Source organism: Crinia signifera, chromosome 11 (genome assembly GCF_055691185.1).
Source record: "Crinia signifera chromosome 11, ASM5569118v1, whole genome shotgun sequence".
NCBI classification, from domain to species: Eukaryota; Metazoa; Chordata; class Amphibia; order Anura; family Myobatrachidae; genus Crinia; species Crinia signifera.
The window spans coordinates 119,054,395-119,076,836 of record NC_139227.1 but is presented as its reverse complement, the minus strand read 5'-3'; the positions used below and the strand labels follow the sequence as shown (position 1 = coordinate 119,076,836).

Genomic DNA, 22,442 nt, shown 5'->3' with positions numbered 1-22,442 from the left:
AATATATATCGCGTTCCGCCTTTGATCTCTATCCCTGGAATATGTACATAAACATTCCATCATTACAGTGCGGCTGTAAAGTGACAGCTACGGCCAGGGAGCCATACAATGGTCTGATTGAGGAGGCCGGAGCCTGCAGGAATGAGAGGGTTGCCCAGTAGGGGGCACAGGTCCTGCCATGTTTAGATAAGCCATATGATAACAAACATTGGTCGACATACACCCGTCCTTTGGAAGGGTCAACAAGGGTATTGTTGGCAGGGGACTGACCAAAACCGGGAACAGGTATGATCCTGTAATCAAATATTGTGTACAGTATGGAAAATAAAATAATAATAATTGAAATTAAACATAAGAATAAAACAATGTGGGCGCTCACCACTGGCACACGCCCGAGTAGTACCATTGATACAGCTGCAGAGAGTTCGGGTCTACGCGATGGTCTATGGAGCGGTACTGCATATACAGAGAGAACGTGTTCATGCCAATGTAAGTTACATGTCACAATGGGTTAGTATTGGTACAGTCTGTATTTATTACTTACTGTACATCAGGCCTCATTCAGTATCACACACAGAAGTATCACACACTGCGCATACGCAGCACCCACCGCGCATGTGCCAAGTGTACCACTGCAACTGCATCCTTTTAGGGGTGTTAAGAGGGTGCGGCCTGGACAATGCAGACGTGCCCATACCATTTTCAGGGTGGCTGCGTGCCATGCTTTGGCAGCAGGGGGCTTAACACATGCTGGGTGGACTTGCCCTGTGCTGGGCGGTCCCCGGCAGGCGAGAGACTGCAGATTGCACTAGCCAAACTGCAAATGCCGCTGAATCAGACCCCAATTAGTACACTCGAAAAGCTGCAAATGCCACTGAATCAGGCCCCAATTAGATTTATGACACACGATTAGTACTTTTATCACAAAGGGATTTGGGTAAAGTTGCAGTTTAAGCACAATGATGTATGGCACACGGCCTGGCACATGCCAGTGAATGCAGTTCGTGTGTACCCTTGCAAGCACTCCGTGTACCCCTGCAAGCACTCCGTGTACCCCTGCAGTGTACTTTTCTTGAATCAGTGATGCAAAGACATATTTTGAGTAAGAATCTCTGGTGGGACGTTTCCCATACACAAGTCCTATAGGCTGTGGCGCACCAAAGGTGACGTGACTTGAGACAAGGTGCATAGGGGTAGATCTGTAGGTGTTACAGAGCAGCCGGGACTTTCGTTTCCGGATTCACAATACACAAGTGATGGCAAAGACAGAAATCCTGGGTCCGGCAGTATTATGGCCCTGACCTCTAATTTGTCCACAAGAAAAGATCTCCTTGTAGCCAGGAATTTACTAAACTGACTGTTTTATGAATTTAGTACAAAAATAACTTTGTTCTCCATGAGATAAGCCGGCTGGGCTCTCAGTCACTTGAGGACAGATACACTTGGTGCTATGCACTGAATACAAAGTCTGTGTGCACCTACCTAGTCTCACATTACCAGCTGGACCATGGCGGATACTTACAGTATGTGCGCGGTATATACATCCAGGGTATATAGCTAGCAGCGGGATTATCCTTCTTTTATATACACGAAAAAAGTTGATTAAATAAATCCATAATACTATAGATCGTATTAGGGGCAAGCCACGGACTTGCGCGCCCATGGGGCAAGCCACGGACTCCAGAGCTGGCACAGTAGTAGCGACAGGCCTGCTCTGCAGAATTGCACTGTAGGGTTGCAGAGTTCATGCACAGTGAGGTTACGAAACTGACAAGCCTTTCATAGTGTACAATACAGTATATATAATGTATTATATCGTCATTGTTCATACATGTGGTAGAATGGTCCATTAAGTGACTTGTCACATGAATCCCATCCTGCCTTGTGGCAATATGCTTTATCCTTTGTTAGTTATTTTTTCAATGGAGTGAAATGCGTTGATGACACAATTATAGGGAATTGATTTAACCCCTTCGGTGGTACGGCGGGAAATATATTGGGCTGAGCATGCCACTGTAATGAAAGTGTGTGCCAGTGGTGCCTCCAGCAGTGAACCACTGGAGCACCACCTTCCCCCCCTGTCACTGATCATCCCCCCAACCTCGCCCCTTGCCGATCCTCCCCGTGGCCACTCGGGGAGGATCAGGGCCACTCGGGGAGGATCACCCGCACTCGGCCATTCATGTGTCCAAATACAGGCAAACAAACGGCAGAGGGCCCAAACACCAGAGCGCTCCCGACTCCAATAGGTCGACAGGATCATTAGGTCAACATGATTAAGATCGCCATTTAAAAAAGTCAACATGGGGTTGTTTTTTTTCCACTTTTTTTACCTGAATGTCAACATAAACATTAAAAAGTAGCACCACATCCCCCATGCATGCTTCGAGCACTATGGTAGGGCATGAAATACATGTTGACCTTTTGATTGTCGACCTAATGACCCTGTCGACCTTAAGTCATATTGACCTTCCTGCATGTCGACCTACTTGCTGGTGACGCAATGACCGTATCCCATTTCCAAATGCAATCATATTTATTATTTATATGAAAATAAAATAGAAAAGTGCAAAAGGTGAATACTGTACTTCCTATAACCGACTGCAGAAGATGCTATGAACACAAGTCATTGAGGAATTGGATGGAAAAGATTAATATAAACCTCAAACCAGCATCCAGGTTCTGGTATCAGGGCCTCCAAACCAGCATCCAGGTTCTGGTATCAGGGCCTCCAAACCAGCATCCAGGTTCTGGTATCAGGGCCTCCAAACCAGCATCCAGGTTCTGGTATCAGGGCCTCCAAACCAGCATCCAGGTTCTGGTATCAGGGCCTCCAAACCAGTATCCAGGTTCTGGTATCAGGGCCTCCAAACCAGCATCCAGGTTCTGGTATCAGGGCCTCCAAACCAGCATCCAGGTTCTGGTATCAGGGCCTCCAAACCAGCATCCAGGTTCTGGTATCAGGGCCTCCAAACCAGCATCCAGGTTCTGGTATCAGGGCCTCCAAACCAGCATCCAGGTTCTGGTATCAGGGCCTCCAAACCAGCATCCAGGTTCTGGTATCAGGGCCTCCAAACCAGCATCCAGGTTCTGGTATCAGGGCCTCCAAACCAGCATCCAGGTTCTGGTATCAGGGCCTCCAAACCAGCATCCAGGTTCTGGTATCAGGGCCTCCAAACCAGCATCCAGGTTCTGGTATCAGGGCCTCCAAACCAGCATCCAGGTTCTGGTATCAGGGCCTCCAAACCAGCATCCAGGTTCTGGTATCAGGGCCTCCAAACCAGCATCCAGGTTCTGGTATCAGGGCCTCCAAACCAGCATCCAGGTTCTGGTATCAGGGCCTCCTACTCACCTGGATTGCATCTTCTATAAAGACCACTGCTTGCTTCACATACAGATTCTCATCCACAGCTCCTGGGGAAAGGAACAGAAGTATTTCAGTCTCCGTGTAAGTGCGCCATACATCAATCACCCCTTTAGGAGATTCAGTATTGGAGGGGAAACAGACATGATGGGTTGTCTGTGAAAGCACAGACATTAGGGAACCCTGCATTTCATGGGCGCGCTCACACAAAAAAACGGTGGGCACGCCCACAGAAACGCTGGGCGGGCCCCAATAACGCAGGTGCTCACCTGCACCCAATTTGCAGAACAACAAAAAGTAGCGTAGTGATGGGAGATTCAGTCTGAATTACCCCATTGTAAACTTGCATTATTACTCAATTATTTTATATATTACTGATGAATGTAGCGGATACAACATACACATAGTGTTCATTCTAGCCCCTCGCACCTGTCACAGCCCGTTTAGTTATTCTTTCCGGTCTGGGGTCTTGGATGCTTCTAGCACACTCTGGACTGCATCTCACAACTGAGATACAGACCAGAGTGTGCTAGAAGTAATAGAGCAACACCCCAGATCATTCTCCTGGATAGTCTAGATACCTCAAATAGAACAAAAAGCGTTTCTCCACACATTAAAAGCCGCGGATTGCTGGGAAGCGGCCGTGAATTCCACAATCCGGGCCATATCTGAATAACACAGATCCGACAAGAAAAAGTTGAACCTGACACCTATTCAATAACAGCAGCATTGAACAGGTGAGTGGCGATGGTTCCGTGTCGGGAAATATCGCCAGTTTGAAAACCCCATAAGAATGTCCCTGCCCTACAGCAACAGCAGACAGGACCACAAACTGGGCACAGACTGATTGAATTGGACAGTCCCAGCGTTGGGGTGTCTGTGCGCAGCTATGAATCCAAGAGACGGACAGTGGGGTGTATTGAATCCAAGAGACGGACAGTGGGGTGTATTGAATCCAAGAGACGGACAGTGGGGTGTATTGAATCCACGAGACGGACAGTGGGGTGTATTGAATCCACGAGACGGACAGTGGGGTGTATTGACTAATCAGGCGGAGATGAAGCACGCAGCAAATCTGCAACAATAGAATTCTTATTAAGCAGCAACCTCACAATCATGTTGTAATCTTTCCCATGAATAAAGGCTGGGTGCGGCACAGGCCCTCATATGACACATACTAAAAATAATTTGTGGCTGAACATGTAATAAAACAGATTACTAGTTTTCAGAGGCATTCCCACAGCAGCTTGTCCCTTACACTATCCCGATTTCTCAATAGCAACAGCACAACTTGGGATATGCCAATATATATATATACACACAGTAGGAGCCAGTTTCATCTTTGTTCCTTCGGCCATGGCTATTCTATTGTTCTCAGCTGCAATACAATACATAGAACAATAGAGTAGGGGATTAGCAGAGTAATCCAATTACTCACTTACTCCTATTATGGACATAGATGGCCGTGGCTCCCACTGTATGGGATCGGCAGGAAATCCCGGCGGTCAAAATCAAGACCGCCAAAATCCCGACAAGGAGGAGGACGTGGATCGCCCCCCCTTACGGGCTCGCTGCGCTCGGCACACTCATTTATTCTCCCTCTATGGGTGTCATGGACATCCATAGAGGGACAGAGTGCCGGTATTTCGTCGGTCGGTATTCCGGCGTCGGGATTTTGACCGCCGGGATACTAACTGCATCCCATATATATATTTCTAGTGTCCGTGTGTCTCCGAAACTCGTTCTCACACATGCACAAACACAGAAGGTAGCAGACTAGCTTCCGAAGCTTTGGTTTGAGCTTCAAGAAGTCTTACTAGTATTATAATGAACACGTGACGATCCTGTTAATATCTCCGTCGCACTACGAATGGATGTTTTGCAGTGCTCGCAAATCTGTCAGTTTAAGCTGACTTAGACTTGCGGTGTACCGCTCCGAAGACTGCGCTGGCAGGTTCCTGCCTGCGTTCACATGTGGATTCCCCACCACATCCGAACGTCCCCTGCCCACCTCCATCACCCCCCCCCTAGTTCAAGAGCGCCACAGAGACTATGTTAATCGCCAAATGTGCCCACACATATTGGGCATGAGCGAATATGTGCATGCGAAAAGCTTCAACATCGGTCCACCGCTCGAACGATCAAGCTACAATCGGTCCCAAATTCCAGGTCACACCCGGTATTAGGGCGCGGGGCCGTCCCAATCATCGGAGGGCGGGGGAGGAAGCAGCTCTTGGAGCTGACAGAGTGTGAGCGGGACCCGGATTGTTACCCATTTACACTGTACCTCGACCCGGGTCAGCACGTGTTCAACCCTGGTCGCGACCTGGGTTTAAAATACCACTTTGCTCGACCCGGGGTGGCGCTTTCACACTGCACCTCGACATGGGATTGTGGCGTAACGACCCAGCAATAACCCGGGTCCACAGTTCAGTCTGAAAGGGGTATTACTATTGGGACGCATATATTATATGGGTGCCGGACGGGGTCCCAACAGTCATTAACTCGCCGTTGGGATCCTGACTGTTAAAACACCGACTGCAAGGTTCCCGACGACTGTCCACGACCCCCATAGAGGGAGAATAAAATAGGTGGCGAGCGTAGCGAGCCACAGTGCCCGCAGCCTGGTGAGCGCAGCGAGCCCGCAAGGGGCTTTGTTGCTCTGGCCACACTGTCTGAGTCCGGGCAGTCAGGATCCCGACGTCGCGCTAATGACTGTCGGGATCCTGACTGTCGGAACCGCATACCACACCCTATTATATTGTGTTCTTGATCAAAAAATATCTTTACAAACAATATTTTATTTATTTTCTCTTCAAAAAAATGTTTGGGGCTACTAAGACGAGAGGGATAAAGCTGCTCATGTCAGAAGCCACTGGCCCTGAGATGCACCCCTGCACCACTTGCCCCTGCGACTTGTTGATTGTCAGAGATGCTGACAGGAAACTGCAAGGACTTCAACTAAAAAATGATGTCGATAAGGGGTATACGTGCTATTGCCAGGTCGCTGTGGGAAGCGTCACCTCTCTTCTGGGACAGACCCGTGTCCAAATCTGGATACGTAACACTGACTAAACAGAATATATTTCATTTTACATTCACTAGCAAGAAAACACGAAGAAACTATGGAGCCCATTGATCAAAATTTTTTTTTTTAGCTATTTAAAACTCATTGTGAAAGATAATCGAACACTTGACAGCTAGAATCTGATTGGTTGAAGCACCTTTTATATAGCTAAAACTCATTAACAAATGGGCCCCTAAATGTTTAATACAAATTAAAATCGAGTTTTAACAGAAACAGGCGAAAGTAACCATGTCAACACCACAATGTCAACACCAGGACGTCGACTTTATTCAAACTATCAACAGGCACCAAGTTGACATCCTCATACTATCCACACGTTCTCAATGTCGACATGTGAAATGATGACATTCTGAAGATGCTGACGGTCAGAGTTAGACGCCGCTGGGAGGGTTAAGTTACAGTTTTGGGTTAGGGTTAGGAACACTCTGCAGCATCAGGACCCGGAAAAAATGAGTTGTTTTATTATTTGGTGTGTGTGTATATATATATATATATATATATATATATATATATATATATATATAACATTTAAGCTCTCACCAGCAGATGCTTCCAGTTTGGAGCTCCTCCTGGGCACCCCTCCGAGCCCCAGGGCAGCACCAGCAGTAGAGGAGTAGGAGCCGGTCCTGGGTTTGGGGTCCCCCTCCAGGGAGCAGGTGAAGTCCGGGTCCGCACACCAGCTCCTGTCCAAAGGGGGCAGTAGGGAATCCGACTCCATGCCGTCCCACCACTCCGGGGCCACAGACCACTCCTGGCACCTCGCACGCTCCGGTCTCCGGCTCTGTCTGACAGCAGCAGAACTTTGCTACACGGTCAGCTGGGTGCACGGAACAGGGTGGCGCGGCGCACGTCGGGAGTTGTAGTTTGGGGACTGGCTGCGTACGGGCGGCATGCCGGGAGCTGTAGTTCGGCCATGGGCGCGAGGCACGCCGGGAGATGTAGTTCAGGTGTGAGAGGTGTGGACTGTCCGGTGACGTGTCTGGGAGGGCTCTGCGAACTACATCTCCCGACTACACATGTGTTTTTTTATTCAGAAAACTTTATCAAATAGGAAATAAAGTTTTTGTCCACTTTGCGAAAGTTGTTTAGCCGCTGGAAGTACTAATCACGTGTATAGTGGCCAGGCCATCCATGTGTCTCTCAATTACCTAGGGTATATGGTCATAAGGTAAATCCCTTTTGAATTTTTTTTTAATCAGTGCTGCAGGGTTTGGGGGCCCCGAACTGGCATCATCAATCAGAAGGCGTGGCCTGCACAGCACAGAGCATCCCTGTAGGCACTGAGAAAATCAATAGGGGCGTGAAGGTTATTTGCTAATGCTAGTTACTATCGCATTTAGGTGCAAATGTGCATTGACCCACGTCCATCAATCAGCGTGAAGCTTTTATCTGTCTCATGCAAGCTACAATATTAAAGCAAGTTATTGATTAGTTGCTATCGGTTATAGCAAACTTTGCACCTAATAGATTGTTAGTATGTGGATCCCATGCACTGTACAAGGAGCGGAATTATATGAGGGGAAAGCTATGTACGGTACTTGTGTATTATCACAGCGCCCAAGTTTCTTACGTACGGCACTGTACGGCCATTATAACGGCCGTGCGATGCGATTTTCCTATGTAATTTATTCACTGCTCTCTTAGCCCGGGGGACCGCATTGCATCGCACCTCCTGCATATATAGGGTGTACGATGGCATTACATTACCTATACAATTATATCATTGTATGACATACAATGATGTTTTAGGCACCCCCCCACTATTCACGCCACCCCGAAGTGTGGCGAGCGCAGTGACCCCCGCGAGGGGCGGCGGAACGCGTCCTCCGACCTTTTCATACCCCCACAATCCACGTCGGCGTGGAGTTGAATTTATATAGTGTGGCAAGCACGAAGCGCGGCGTGCCCCGAGAGGGGACGCAGATTACTTTACATGTATTCTGCGTCCCCTTGCGGGGCTCGCTGCGCTCGCCATGCTTCGGGCTCGGTGCCTCGCTGCGCTCGCCACACTATATAAAATCAACTCCATACCGATGTGGATAGTGGGGGGTATGAAAAAGTCGGAGGGCGCGTTCCGCCACCAATCGCGGGGCTCGCTGCCCTCACCATGCTTCGGGGTGGTGTGGGGGGGGGTGCCTAAAACCTCATTGTATGTCATTATAGTTTACCTAATGTCATTGTACGCCCTATACAAAATAAATAAAAGAGCACTGAATACATTACATAGGAAAATCGGATCGGGATGGAGAGAGGGAGCTCAGCAATCAGAGGCCTGAGGTGTGACGCAGGAGAGGGAGCTCAGCAATCAGAGGCCTGAGGTGTGATGGGGGAGAGGGAGCTCAGCAATCAGAGGCCTGAGGTTTGATGGGGGAGAGGGAGCTCAGCAATCAGAGGCCTGAGATGGTATGATATGGGGGAGAGGGAGCTCAGCAATCAGAGGCCTGAGATGGTATGATATGGGTAGATATGGGGGAGAGGGAGCTCAGCAATCAGAGGCCTAATGTTTGATGGGATAGGGAAAGGGAGCTCAGCAATCAGAGGCCTGATGTTTGATGGGATAGGGAAAGGGAGCTCAGCAATCAGAGGCCTGAGGTGTGATGGGGGAGAGGGAGCTCAGCAATCAGAGGCCTGAGGTTTGATGGGATGGGGAGAGGGAGCTCAGCAATCAGAGGCCTGAGATGGTATGATATGGGGGAGAGGGAGCTCAGCAATCAGAGGCCTGAGGTTTGATGGGGGAGAGGGAGCTCAGCAATCAGAGGCCTGAGGTTTGATGGGGGGAGAGGGAGCTCAGCAATCAGAGGCCTGAGGTTTGATGGGGGAGAGGGAGCTCAGCAATCAGAGGCCTGAGGTTTGATGGGATGGGGAGAGGGAGCTCAGCAATCAGAGGCCTGAGATGGTATGATATGGGGGAGAGGGAGCTCAGCAATCAGAGGCCTGAGGTGTGATGGGGGAGAGGGAGCTCAGCAATCAGAGGCCTGAGGTGTGATGGGGGAGAGGGAGCTCAGCAATCAGAGGCCTGAGGTGTGATGGGGGAGAGGGAGCTCAGCAATCAGAGGCCTGAGGTGTGGTGGGATGGGGAGGGGGAGCTCAGCAATCAGAGGCCTGAGGTGTGATGGGGGAGAGGGAGCTCAGCAATCAGAGGCCTGAGGTGTGGTGGGGGAGAGGGAGCTCAGCAATCAGAGGCCTGAGGTGTGATGGGGGAGAGGGAGCTCAGCAATCAGAGGCCTGAGGTTTGATGGGGAGAGAGAGCTCAGCAATCAGAGGCCTAAGGTTTGATGGGATGTGGAGAGGGAGCTCAGCAATCAGAGGCCTGAGGTTTGATGGGATGTGGAGAGGGAGCTCAGCAATCAGAGGCCTGAGGTTTGATGGGGAGAGGGAGCTCAGCAATCAGAGGCCTAAGGTTTGATAGGATGAGGAGAGGGAGCTCAGCAATCAGAGGCCTGAGGTGTGATGGGGGAGAGGGAGCTCAGCAATCAGAGGCCTGAGGTGTGATGGGATAGGGAAAGGGAGCTCAGCAATCAGAGGCCTGAGGTTTGATGTGATGGGGAGAGGGAGCTCAGCAATCAGAGGCCTGAGATGGTATGATATGGGGGAGAGGGAGCTCAGCAATCAGAGGCCTGAGGTGTGATGGGGGAGAGGGAGCTCAGCAATCAGAGGCCTGAGGTATGATGGGATGTGGAGGGGGAGCTCAGCAATCATAGGTCTGAGTGGGGGCTCAGCAATCAAAGGCCTGAGGTGTGATGGGATGGGGAGGGGGAGCTCAGCAATCATAGGTCTGAGGTGTGGTGGGGGAGAGGGAGCTCAGCAATCAGAGGCCTGAGATGGGATGGGGGAGAGAGAGCTCAGCAATAAGAGGTCTTAGGTGTTTCAGGATAAAATGTGCCCCTAGGAGTTTGTAAAACTCAGTGATGCATATATCTGCCAAATCCACTAGGTGTCACTGTCCTGCTCTTAACTGGAGCTTTCCCTTAAAAAAAAAACGGTACTTGTTTCCTAGAACGGCGCCCAGATTTTGTACGTACGCAAACGTAGGGAAATCGCATCCCATGGGCCATTTTAGTGCCGTGCGATGCGATTTTTTAATGTAATTTATTCACTGCTCTGTGTGCCCCAGGGGATCGCATCACACCTCACGCAAAATCGCATGCGATTTTATAGGGTGTGCGATGCCATTACATTAGCTATACAATGATGTTTTTTGCACCCCCCACTATCCACGCCACCCCAAAGCGTGGCGAGCGGCGGTGGAGCGCGTCCTCCAACATTTTATGTTGTTCCAGCTCACCTAACAGGCACACAGTTGCACTCATTACTGACTGACACATTTGAAAAGATCCACAGGTGGAGCCAAATACTTCACTTGTGATTCTTTGAGGAGACCTGGAAAACGTGAACCATTGGTAGTTCTTGAGGACTGGAGTTGGCTACCCCTGCTCTGGTAGTATTTACATTTGTATATTGTAGATATAAATAATACTCCTAAATGCTATATAATTGGATTTTAGTTTGTTGCAGGAGTAGTGGCTACCTTGCAGAGGTGGATTTTCCACAAGGCACCCTAGGAGGCTGCATACGGCCTAGCAGGTTCCAATGGGCCCTGCAAGGTATCCTGGCTACCTAAAATATTCCTCAAAATGTCATGACATCACATGGACCTGCCCAGACTCCCAAAGTCACTTTGATAGGGTAAAAACATGTTTGGACACACAAAATGGCTTCATCTAATGGGTGAGGTGTGAACACGAAGCCAGGTGACCTATAAGTCTCCAGAATTGAGAGCAACAGTGTATATATATATATATATATATATATATATATATATATATATATATGAAACTAGGTGATTCATCGTGCCCTACGGGCGCTCTTCACACCGGCGTAAGGGGATGCGCCCCCTTAATTTGTGAACGTTTGTATTGTGAGACATATGGTTAGAATTGTATGACAGATGCCTGTATTGCAACTTGAGTTATAGGTGAAATGTGTTAAATAGAGAGCATATGATGTGGAAGGGGGTGTGTATTGTATTGTTTAATTAAAAAGCGGTTACAGAGTAAGATGTACATTGATAGTGTGGAGGGTACAGTGACATTTGTGGGTGTGGGGGGGCTGTGTGTGCGTGTTGTTTAGGTGTGTGTGTGCAATAGTATAGTAGGGTGTTTTTGAGTCAGCGGCTCCCCACTGGCGGAGGTCACGACACAGGAAAACAGGAGGCTGGGTAGTGATAGGGGTGTGTGGGCATAAGGGGGACTAAAGAGGAGGATGGGGGACACTGTGCAGCTTCTGCCAGTGGGTGAGGGACCAGCGTGGCAGCACAGGAGTCAGTGTCGCCTCCTATTGGGGGGAGTTAGGGTGCATGAGAGCAGGAGGCTGGGTGGTAAAGCATGATAGGGGAATGTGGGCAACACAGGGTTAGCGGGTCCCCATTGGCGGAAGTTACGGGGCAGGAGAACAGGAGGCAGGGCAGTGATAGAGGTGTGTGGGCATGAGGGGTAGTAAAGGTATTTGGCTGTTGCTGAGTAGGGATAGGCATTGGTGCAGACGCCATTGATGGTGATTTTGCACCCTGCCATTTTGCACCCTGCCCTGCGATAGTAGTAACATATTACTTGGATAACCATCGATTGTTGTAGCTATCGATGGTCATCCATTATATCTGACTGAATAGGCCGTGGGTCAATCAGAACTTGGTGGCGGGACTTCCGGGTGTGGGGGGCGGAGCTATGCTCCGTGTCCTGGCACCTTAAAAAAATTTGAAACTTGATCGATTCTCCTTTGCCATCGATGTAGGGAAACCATCTGGTCCTCCAACATCGATGGCAAAAGTATTCAACATCGGCCATAAACCATCGATTATTTGAAATCATTGATGGTCGATGGGCATCCCTAGAACTGGAGGAGGGTGGGGGACAGTATGCAGCTCCCAGCAGTGGGTGAGTGTCTCCTCCCACTGGGAGGGAGTGAGCGTGCATGAGAGCAGGAGGCTGTATAATAGTGGTATGTGGGCAAGACATTGATAAAAGTTGTGGCGCTGGTGCAGAGGACCGTGGGGTCACTTCTGGCAGTGGGGGAACCAGGGCCGTATTTCCCACCTAGGGGCAGCACCTGCTTGTAGCGGTACAGGATCCCCCATTGTCACGGGGGTACGTGAAATGCGAAAGCGGGGTCGCGGGGGTCCGCTGGGGAGTGGAATTGCCGGAAGGGGGTCAGGGGGGTCTGCAAATTGCGGGAGGGGGGGGTGTGTGTGTGTGGGGATCTGCGATTAGTGGGAGGGGGCGGGGGTCCGCAAATCGTGGTAGGCGGCGCGGGGGGGGGGGCTTGAATCGCAGGAAGGGGGGTCCGCAAATTGCGGGAGGGGGGGTTGTCGGGGTCAGTGAATTGCAGGAGGGGGGGTTGTGGAGGTCCGTGAATGGTGGGAGGGGCGTGGGGGTGCTGTGAATTGCGGGAGAGCCCCCCTCTCCCGCAATTCACAGCACCCCCACGCCCCTCCCACCATTCACGGACCTCCACAACCCCCCCTCCTGCAATTCACTGACCCCGACAACCCCCCCTCCCGCAATTTGCGGACCCCCCTTCCTGCGATTCAAGCTCCCCCCCGCCGCCTACCACGATTTGCGGGGGGGGCTTGCAGGGGGGCTGGCGCGGGGGTCCGTGAATCGCGGGAGAGGGCATGAATCACGGGAGGGGGGGTCATGGGGGGCTGCGAATCGCAGGAGGGGGGTGCGGGGGTGCCGTGAATTGCGTGAGGGGGGGGGGGGTGTGTGAATTGCGGGAGGGTGGGTCCGCGAATCGCGGGAGGGGGTCTGCAAATTGCGGGAGGGGGTGCTGGATGGGGGGTGTGAATCGCGTGGGGTCTGCGAATCGCGGGAGGGGGGGACGCGGGAGGTGCCGAGGGGTTCCGCAAATTGCGGGAGGGGGGCGCTACGGGGGTTCCGTGAATCGCGGGAGGGGGCGGGGGACCGCAAATCGCGGGAGGTGGGCTAGAATTGCGGGAGGGGGAGGGCGAATTGCGGGAGGGGGGGGTCGCAAATCGCAGGAGGGGGTGCCGCGAATCGCGGGAGGGTGCGGTGGTCCGCAAATTGCGGGAGGGGGGGGCGGGGGTACCGCGAATCGCGGGAGGGGGGGATGCGGGGGTCCTGGCAGAGGGGGGGGGGTACCGGAGTAATGGGTGATGGTGGCTGTGGTGTAATGGTGGATGGTGGGCGTGTACTGTACCCCTGGCTGGGCGGGGGGAGGTGATGTCAAGGGGGTGGAACGTTATACACATGAAAACGTTATACACAGAAAACACTGGTCTTTTTCCTAGGGTGGGGGGCGGGTTTGTGTATGCCAGTGGGCGGGAACGTTAGCTACACAGGGAATGAGTGACAGATCTGGCTAAATATATAAGAGATATCACAATCTGACCTAACAGGAAGTCACGCTGTGTCACCATGGCAACTGGACTTATACATGTCAGATATTAATTGTTAAAACAGGTTTTATTGTAAGAAACACATATATTGTACATGCTCTGTGTGTTTATAATGTATTTGTATGTAAATATTTGTACACATTAGGCTGTTTGAAATAATTTGATTAATGCAATTACATCATTTCCGGTTAGGGTTACCAACTCATCCCTTTAATCCGGGACACATATTAATTACACAGGTTTTGTGGCAGTTTAAAACCAGGTTAAAGCCAGCCACAGAACCTGTGTAATTAATATGTGTCCCGGATTAAAGGGATGAGTTGGTCACCCTATTTCCGGTAGAGATCCCATTGGCTGCTCTTAACATAAATATGTCCCTCTTATGGTGTGTACGCACGGGGGCGATATGCCAGGATATGCGAGTCCCGATGCGATCAGATGGTATCGGGACTCGCATCGTACGGCATGCTAGAGTGGCACAATTTAGACTATATAGTACAGATCTGCACTAGGTAGTCTTGCCTGCCCTCTCTATTTCACTGCCGATTTGCGCTCACACGGGAGCGTGCATTGGCAGCGATGCGATATGGCTTCCGATGTTCACTATACCGGCAACATCGGAAGCCATATCTTACCATCTGTACACACCATTACACTGGCCCTTGTTGACCAATAGTTGCTGACCTTTTGACTAGACCTAAACCTAATATACCGTAACCGTGTGCAGCTATGGGGGCAGTGTGTTTGTGAAATTGCATGAATGGGGCCCCAAACTTTTTTCTTACTTAGGGCCCCATGAGTTATAAATCTGGCTTTGCTTCCTTGGCCACACCCACTTTAATTCCTATTGGTGGGCAGTGAAGGCCCAGCCAACTGCTCCTTCCTCCCCCCCGCCAACCCCTACTGTTACGCTGCCAAGAGTTGGCGCTGAATGTATTAAATATTTATTATGATTATAAATAGAAACATAATACAAATGTGTAACAAATAAATAACAATGAACAGTAAACGAAACATGATTCGGTACTTGTTTAGTTTCACGGCGGCCGATATAGCGAAACTAAACAAGTACCCATTATTCTCTTATGACTCCGATGGCGGGATAGCTGCTGTCTCAGACCCTACAGTACAGTCCAATGTACCAGCGATGTTTTCGTTTTGTAAAACTTTAAATAAAAACCTGTAAATAATTGTTTGCTGTATTACTATACACGCAGAAGGCGCCCCGCTGCTTATACACTCAGGTGTGTCACTAGAAGACGGATATATACACCATGCTGTTTCTTCATCCGGCAGATGCTGTGAAATGATAGAAGACACATTAAGCACAGAGTATTTGTAGGGCAGAGAAACAGGAGACAATTGTGGGGGTGTAAATTCGCTGCTTACCGAGCGGTTGAATATCCCCCCCCCCCACATCTGCATGCGAATGGATTTGTTTGCTGACACCTCCATTCAGATGCGGCCGTATGGGCGAAAAATCCTTTGCCGACCGCCGACCACCGAATCATTTTTCACTCGCTCGCAGATAAAAGTCTGATCTAACTTTTATCTGGGCCAAAGATGGCTGAACAGAGGGCGGGTGCTCGCATCAGTCATGTGACGTCAGCCCTCCACTCCGAGCAGGCATCGGCCCGCCTGCATGCCAAACTGAATCACCCCCGTTGTGTCAGATAACTGCACATTCACAAGAAGCCTGAAGATGTATCAAAGTTGATTCCGCGGCTAAACCTCCAGAAATACCATTTTCTGTGGTCTGTCCGCTTGCCACCTATGCACCAATCCCCCCCAATGCCATACATTATACATCTATTTGCGTTTCCCCCTGAGTGGAATCCAAGCGGGTTCCTCTGAGCATTCGGCACATGTACAGACGAGTCCTATCAGCACAAAGGGCAGCACTTACCGCATACCGCATTATGCATGCCGTACCTCAAGCATCCCACCCTAAGTGCTGAAGTCTCCCATAGCAACCAGTGAGATTCTGTCATTTTATACACTGTGCTAGATAAAAGATATCTAGTAGCTAACTTGCTAGTGGCAATCTCATGGCTCCTGGCCGGCTGTTCAGGGTCCTGATGTGTGATTTATAGAGTGTATATATAGAGTGTATATGAACCATATCCGGGGACTCACCCTCGGATAGGTGCCCACCCCTGCGTTGTATAAAGTATTCAGATCAGCAGTCATTAGACAGCACGCGCCTGAGTGGCTGTTAGCGGGGAGGGACCCGGGGGCTCCACTCATAGCTCCCATCCTGTCTGAGGATGTGCATGGAGGGTATAGAGACTTGGGTCTTAACACTAACATGGTACATTTTTAGCTAGACCCAGTAAGAGTGGTGCCGCCAAGGAGGGGGAGTGGGATACAAGGTGGGGAGAAAGATGGGACAAAGGTGGAGTCGAAAGGGGAGATGACATCCCAGAGTAAGTAGCCCCCCCTGGAGGGACCACAGCTAGGTGCAGAGCAGAGGATGGCCCAGAGGCTGTAGGAGAATGCTTTGGGGAGAAGGGAAGAAGAGCAGCCAGAATGGAGATTACGGACACAATGCCCACGGTATCTCTAGACGAGTGCCTGGTGACTCACCGGCAGTCGGGATTCTGACAGTCATTATCCCGACGTCGGAATCCCACGACTGCTAAAAGCCCATCACATGGTCAGGGGCTTTTCTCCCTCGTGGGGGTCCATGACCCCCATAGAGGGAGAATAAAATAGTTGGCGAGTGAAGCGAGCCACTGTGCCCACAGCGTGACGAGCGTAGCGAGCCCGCAAGGGGCTTCGTTGCGCTCCCTGTGTCCGGGCAGTCGGGATTCTGATGTCGGGCTAATGACTGTCGGGATCCCGACTGTCATTGCGTTATACCACACCCCACTAGATACAGTTTATCAATTGACGCCTCTTGATTGCCCCCCACGCACACTTCTGACACCCATGTGTATCTATATATAAAAGGATTAATACCTCTGAGGTGAAGTAACACCAGCGACCACTAGAGGCCACTCAACGGACCAAATTACTCCTTAATAGAAAGTGAAAGCAAAATGATCTGTTTCATACTTGCTGGATATGGAGAGAGGGAGCTGTGAAGACAGAGATTGGAGGTAGGAGCAGGACTAAAGGTGCCCATACACGGTCCGTTCGTCGGATCCGTTTGGCGCTGCATCACATGCCTTGTGCATGCATTGTGCAGCACATACTTTTTGTACTGTATGATGAGATGCGCAGGAGCGCGCATCTCAGAGTACAAAAGGGACGCGGCAGAACGGAGCGTGTATGGGCTCCTTTAGCCGTCATTGACAGTCTATAAGCTAGTATGGTATATTATTTTCCAGGTAGAAGTCCAGAATCCGGCTACTCTCTTCTATTAAGCACAGCGCCGCTGTCTTCCCCAGCTTAGCAGATGCCCAGGTTTGCAGCAGAACACTAGATCACATGCTGAGGTATAAACTTACCGAAGGAGTAATTTCCCCGGAAGCCCTGCTTGTTGCCTTTGCGGTTGCTGGAGAACTGGAGCAGCATCATTTGTCCACTGGACTTTAACATCAATCCAGATAATTTACCACAATAAGTGCCGAGGACGGGCGCAGTGGCATCACCACCATCTGAAATTGCCAAGTAGTCAGAGGAACACGATGGGGAGGCCTCAATGTCAAACAGTGGAAAGGTCAGAAACACCTAGAAAAGCAGAGGATTCATTTGAGATGGTTTTGTAATCAACAAGTTCAAAGCGTTTGCAAGATAAAGAGGCGGCACTCCATAGACTTCAAAATCGATACTTATACATATGTAGGAAGAGTCCTATGTTGCATTGTGTAAAATCAGCCTCTGGCTACGGCACTAGAGTGCAGGAGGAAGTATTACATCAGAGTGTGAGAAAGTGCAGTGGTACTAGTGTGCAGGAGGAAGCATTAGGCCACAGTGTGGGGGGGGCACTGCGGTACTAGTGTGCAGGAGGAAGCATCATGCTGCAGTGTGGGAGAAGCTGCGGTACTAGAGTGCAGGAGGAAGAAATACATCGGAGTGTAGGAGGAGCTGCGGCACTAGAGTGCAGGAGGAAGCATTACGCCGGAGTGTGGGAGGAGCTGCGGCACTAGAGTGCAGGAGGAAGCATAAGGCCACAGTGTGGGGGGAGCTGCGGTACTAGTGTGCAGGAGTAAGCATAAGACCTGAGTGTGGGGGGAGCTGCGGCACTAGAGTGCAGGATGAAGCATTATGCCGGAGTGTGGGGGGAGCTGCGGCACTAGAGCAGGAGGAAGCATTACGCTGGAGTGTGGGAGGAGCTGCGATACTAGAGTGCAGGAGGAAGCATTACATTGGAGTGTGGGAACTGCAGTGGTACTAGAGTTCAGGAGGAAGCATAAGGCCGAAGTGTGGGAGAAACTGCAGCACTAGAGTGCAGGAGGAAGCATAAGGCCGGAGTATGGGAGAAGCTGCGGCACTAGAGTGCAGGAGGAAGCATTTTGCTGGAGTGTGGGAGGAGCTGAGGTACTAGAGTGCAGGAGGAAGCATTATGTCGGAGTGTGGGAGGAGCTGCGGTACTAGAGTGCAGAAGGAAGCATTACGCCGGAGTGTGGGAGGCTCTGCGGTACTAGAGTGCAGGAGGAAGCATTATGTCTGAGTGTGGGATGAGCTGCGGTACTAGAGTGCAGGAGGAGCATTATGCTGCCGTGTGGGAGAAGCTGCGGTACTAGAGTGCAGGAGGAAGCATGATGCTGGAGTGTAGGAGGAGCTGAAGTACTAGAGTGCAGGAGGAAGCATTATGCCGGAGTGTGGGATGAGCTGAGGTACTAGAGTGCAGGAGGAAGCATTATGCCAGAGTGTAGGAGGAGCTGTGGTACTAGAGTGCAGGAGGAACTATAATGCCTGAGTGTTGGAGGCGCTGCAGTACTAGAGTGCAGGAGGAAGCATTATGCCGGAGTGTGGGAGGTGCTGCGGTACTAGATTGCAGGAAGAAGGATTACGCTGGAGTGTGGGATGAGCTGCGGTAGTAGAGTGCAGGAGGAAGCATTATGTCGGAGTGTGGGAGGCGCTGCGGTACTAGTGTGCAGGAGGAAGCATAAGGCCGCAGTGTGGGGGAGCTGCGGCACTACAGTGCAGGAGGAAGCATAAGGCCTGAGTGTGGGAGGCGCTGCGCTACTAGATTGCAGGAGGAAGCATTACGCTGGAGTGTGGGAAATCACACTCTCCATCACCCATATTTGTGGACCCACACTCATCTCTGCAGTGATTCTTTATCCTACAAGATTTTATTGGAGCAAAATCATTGTTCTACTAACCAAATATCCAGGGGGCGCTATGATGATCCATGTGCGTTTAACATTGTTGGGGTAAAAGCTGGGGTACTTAGGGGAGACCACAGTCCCATTGTCTGTTGTCAGAGTGGCACCATATGACACTGTGGATTCAAAAACATTTATTAGAAAGACCTCCCCTCCCCTATCATGACTTCAAAAATGGGTGTTACCCTTCAAGAGAAAATTCTAACACGGCTACCACCATTTAGATATTATTAAGTAACCCAGGGTTACCCAAATTAGGTCTTCATGCATACCTCCCAACTGTCCCACTTTCCGCAGGTACGTCCCATTTTTTGGGGACGTTCCCGCGTCCTGCCTGGGGGGCCACCAGTGTCCCACGTCGGGGGGCATTTGGGAGTCCCCCCCTGTTACCAGTGAATGGACGCCATGCGCACAGTGTCTATTCATGAGCCCCCCACGGCGGAAAAACAGGGGTGTGGCCTCGCGGGAGCATCATGAGTTAAACCTGAACTGTTAGGGGTGAGTTTACTAAGTTGGGATTTCTATTGAAGATGGCATGTTACCAATACCAACCAATCAGGTTCTACTTCCTATTTATTTACCACCTTCTAGAAGATAATAGATAGAATCTGGTTGGTTGCTATGGGCAACCTCATCTTCAATGCAACTCCAATTGTAGTAAATTTACCACTGAGGACGTCCTGAGAACCCCTGCAACAATCTGTTCAGTGACAAGGATTCTGTGATATTGCAGTACCTCTCATGACCTGCAGGTGTCAGGTTTGCTACTGATCACAATAGCTTTGTGGCGCTGCTGCTGTTGCTGCTAAAATTGCCATAGAAAGTATCGTAATGCAACAATTTATGCAAACATTTGCACAGCAATATTTACAATATTGAGCATAAACTTATAAATGAGTAACTTTCCTCTTTATGCATTATAATAAAAAATGCATAGATGCTGACAGATGCAACTGCTGGGGGTGTGGTCTTGCAGTTGGAGGTGTGCCCATGAAGATGTCACATCACATCCCTGCAGCTCCCACTTCACTGCAGACGTGGTCGGCATGTGGGAGGTAGGTCTGTTTTAAGAGAGATGGGGCCCGACTGCTCCCTCGTGGGGTCCACGACTCCATAGAGGGAGAATAAAATAGGTGGCGAGCACAGCTCGCCACCGTGCCCACAGCGTGGTGAGCACAGCGTGGAGAGTGCAGCGAGCCCGCAAGGGGCTTCATTGCGCTCACCCCGCTGTGCAGCCGGGATTCCGACGTCTGACTTCGGGCCTTATTCTGGTTCACTCTCAGAGGCAAATTCCTTCTCAAATGGACAAAACCATGTGCACTGCAGGTGGGGCAGATGTAACATGTGCAGAGAGTTACATTTGGGTGAGTTATTTTGTTTCTGTGCAGGGTAAATACTGGCTGCATTATTCTTACACTGCAATTTAGTTTCAGTTTGAATACATCCCATCCCAAAGCTTACTCTTTCTGCACCTGTTACATCTGCCCCACTTGCAGCGCAGTATGATTTTGTCCATTTGCAAAAATTGCGGCCTTGCTAACAGGTGTGAATGAGGCCCATAGTACAGTGATAGAAATCTTACCTGACTTATAAGATGCATCGAACGTGCTGGTTGTGGAGTTATCACGTCTATATTCCACCAAAATAAATGTACTAGATGAAATTAAAAGTGGAAAAGATGTCCCAGGACTGATCCTCCCCAACAGGGGGCTCTCCGTATTCACACCGTTATACACACTGATTGCAGCAGAACACGAGCCGGACGAACAATGAAATGAGTTTACTTGAAGAAGGATCTGTAAAATAATACATTATATCATTATATGTCTGTACACTGAGTCCATATCATACTGAAACAAATGGTTTGGAGAAAAAGAAGACTCTTTTTCTGGGGCACTCTTACGATTTGATTGAAATGTTATATAATATTAAAATATAGCTTTTATTTAGATCACTTAAAATATATTGAAAGAGGGTTGACAAACATACTTAAATACATGAATAATCAAAGAAAATTTCGGTACTTGTGTATTATAGCGGCACCCATCGCATACCAAAAGGCATGCGATGGTATGCGATGCCATGCGATATCGCGCAATGTTGTACAATGTCATACAATTTTAAAATTGTATGACATTGTATATGGCATACAATATGGAAATAATTAAGCGCTTGACAAAGAAGCCTAGTGCTTCGAAACGCGTTGGATGCGAAGGAGGAGAGCCGACACAAGCTATCAGAAGTAAGCCGCAAAACACGCTACACGGAGACGCTGCACGGAGACGGGACCCCGCACTTCCGGTATCGAGTCAGCGCTACAACTGAAGTTTTCCGTGGACGGAGAAAGAAAGCAGCGATAAGGTAATAGATAGGGACAGTTAGTAACAACGGGCTGCCTCAACATTACCTTACGCAGTACCTTTCAGAGAAACGGAAAATCTAAATACCATCATCGCTAACGGCACCTCCTAAAAAACTCCAAAAGGAGTTGTAAACATTGAAACTGTCAAATTTACATGTTTTTATTTGGTTAAACACGGCATGACACATGTTTTATTATATTTTTATTTTAATCAACATATATATTTTTTACCTTTAAAACATGAATTTCAAGCGCTTAATTATTTCCGTATTGTATCAAAAACCGCCCAATTGAGCAGCTCTTTAAGCGCGGTATATACTCTTTGTTTCCCCATATGGCATACAATGCGATGCAATAAAAAATTGTATAAGCACCCTAATGTGCTAGTTAAGCCCACAACGCACGCCGGGATCGGTGCGTGTGTGGGCACCTTCATAATTGAATTAGTCACAGCAGACTTGAGCAGTACATATATGGAGGGGAAACTTTTCCAAATGCCTGTTGGCTGGACCGCACATCCAAGCACCTGACTCTCCAATTAGTCAGGTACCTGCGTATTAGATAATGTGTATAGCTACAATGTTTCAAATGAAAAGAACCCAGGCAGAGATACGGTTTCCTTTACCCCAAGGAAATAAGCAAAAAGAGATGTAAATCTGTAACATATGATAATTTTTCTTTGCTGAATTGTATCAATCTCTGTGAACTAGAGGAACATCACCTCCACAATCCTTTTCCCCTGGCTGATAGGGGAAGTATAATTGCAATATCATACCCCTTAAACATCAGCAGGTGATTAGCATCGTCGTGTCACATAGAATACATTTTCTTCGATTATTCATGTATTTACGTATGTTTGTCAACCCTCTTTCAATATATTTTATGTGATCTAAATAAAAGTTATATTTTAATATTATATAACATTTCAATCAAAT

At 49.4% G+C, this 22,442-nt stretch overlaps 1 protein-coding gene across 1 annotated transcript in view; it reads right to left on the bottom strand.

Annotated features, from left to right (window-relative positions):
- Positions 1–7,294, bottom strand: part of TPCN2 (two pore segment channel 2) — a 35,086-nt gene extending 27,792 nt beyond the window's left edge. The window contains exons 1-3 of the mRNA XM_083164538.1: positions 6,993–7,294; positions 3,353–3,414; positions 380–456 (exon numbers count right to left, since the gene is read on the bottom strand). Coding sequence (XP_083020664.1) covers positions 380–456; positions 3,353–3,414; positions 6,993–7,170 — 317 coding nt within the window. The 5' untranslated portion in view covers positions 7,171–7,294. The remainder of the gene's footprint in view (positions 1–379; positions 457–3,352; positions 3,415–6,992) is intronic.
- Between the last annotated feature and the right edge of the window lie 15,148 nt (positions 7,295–22,442).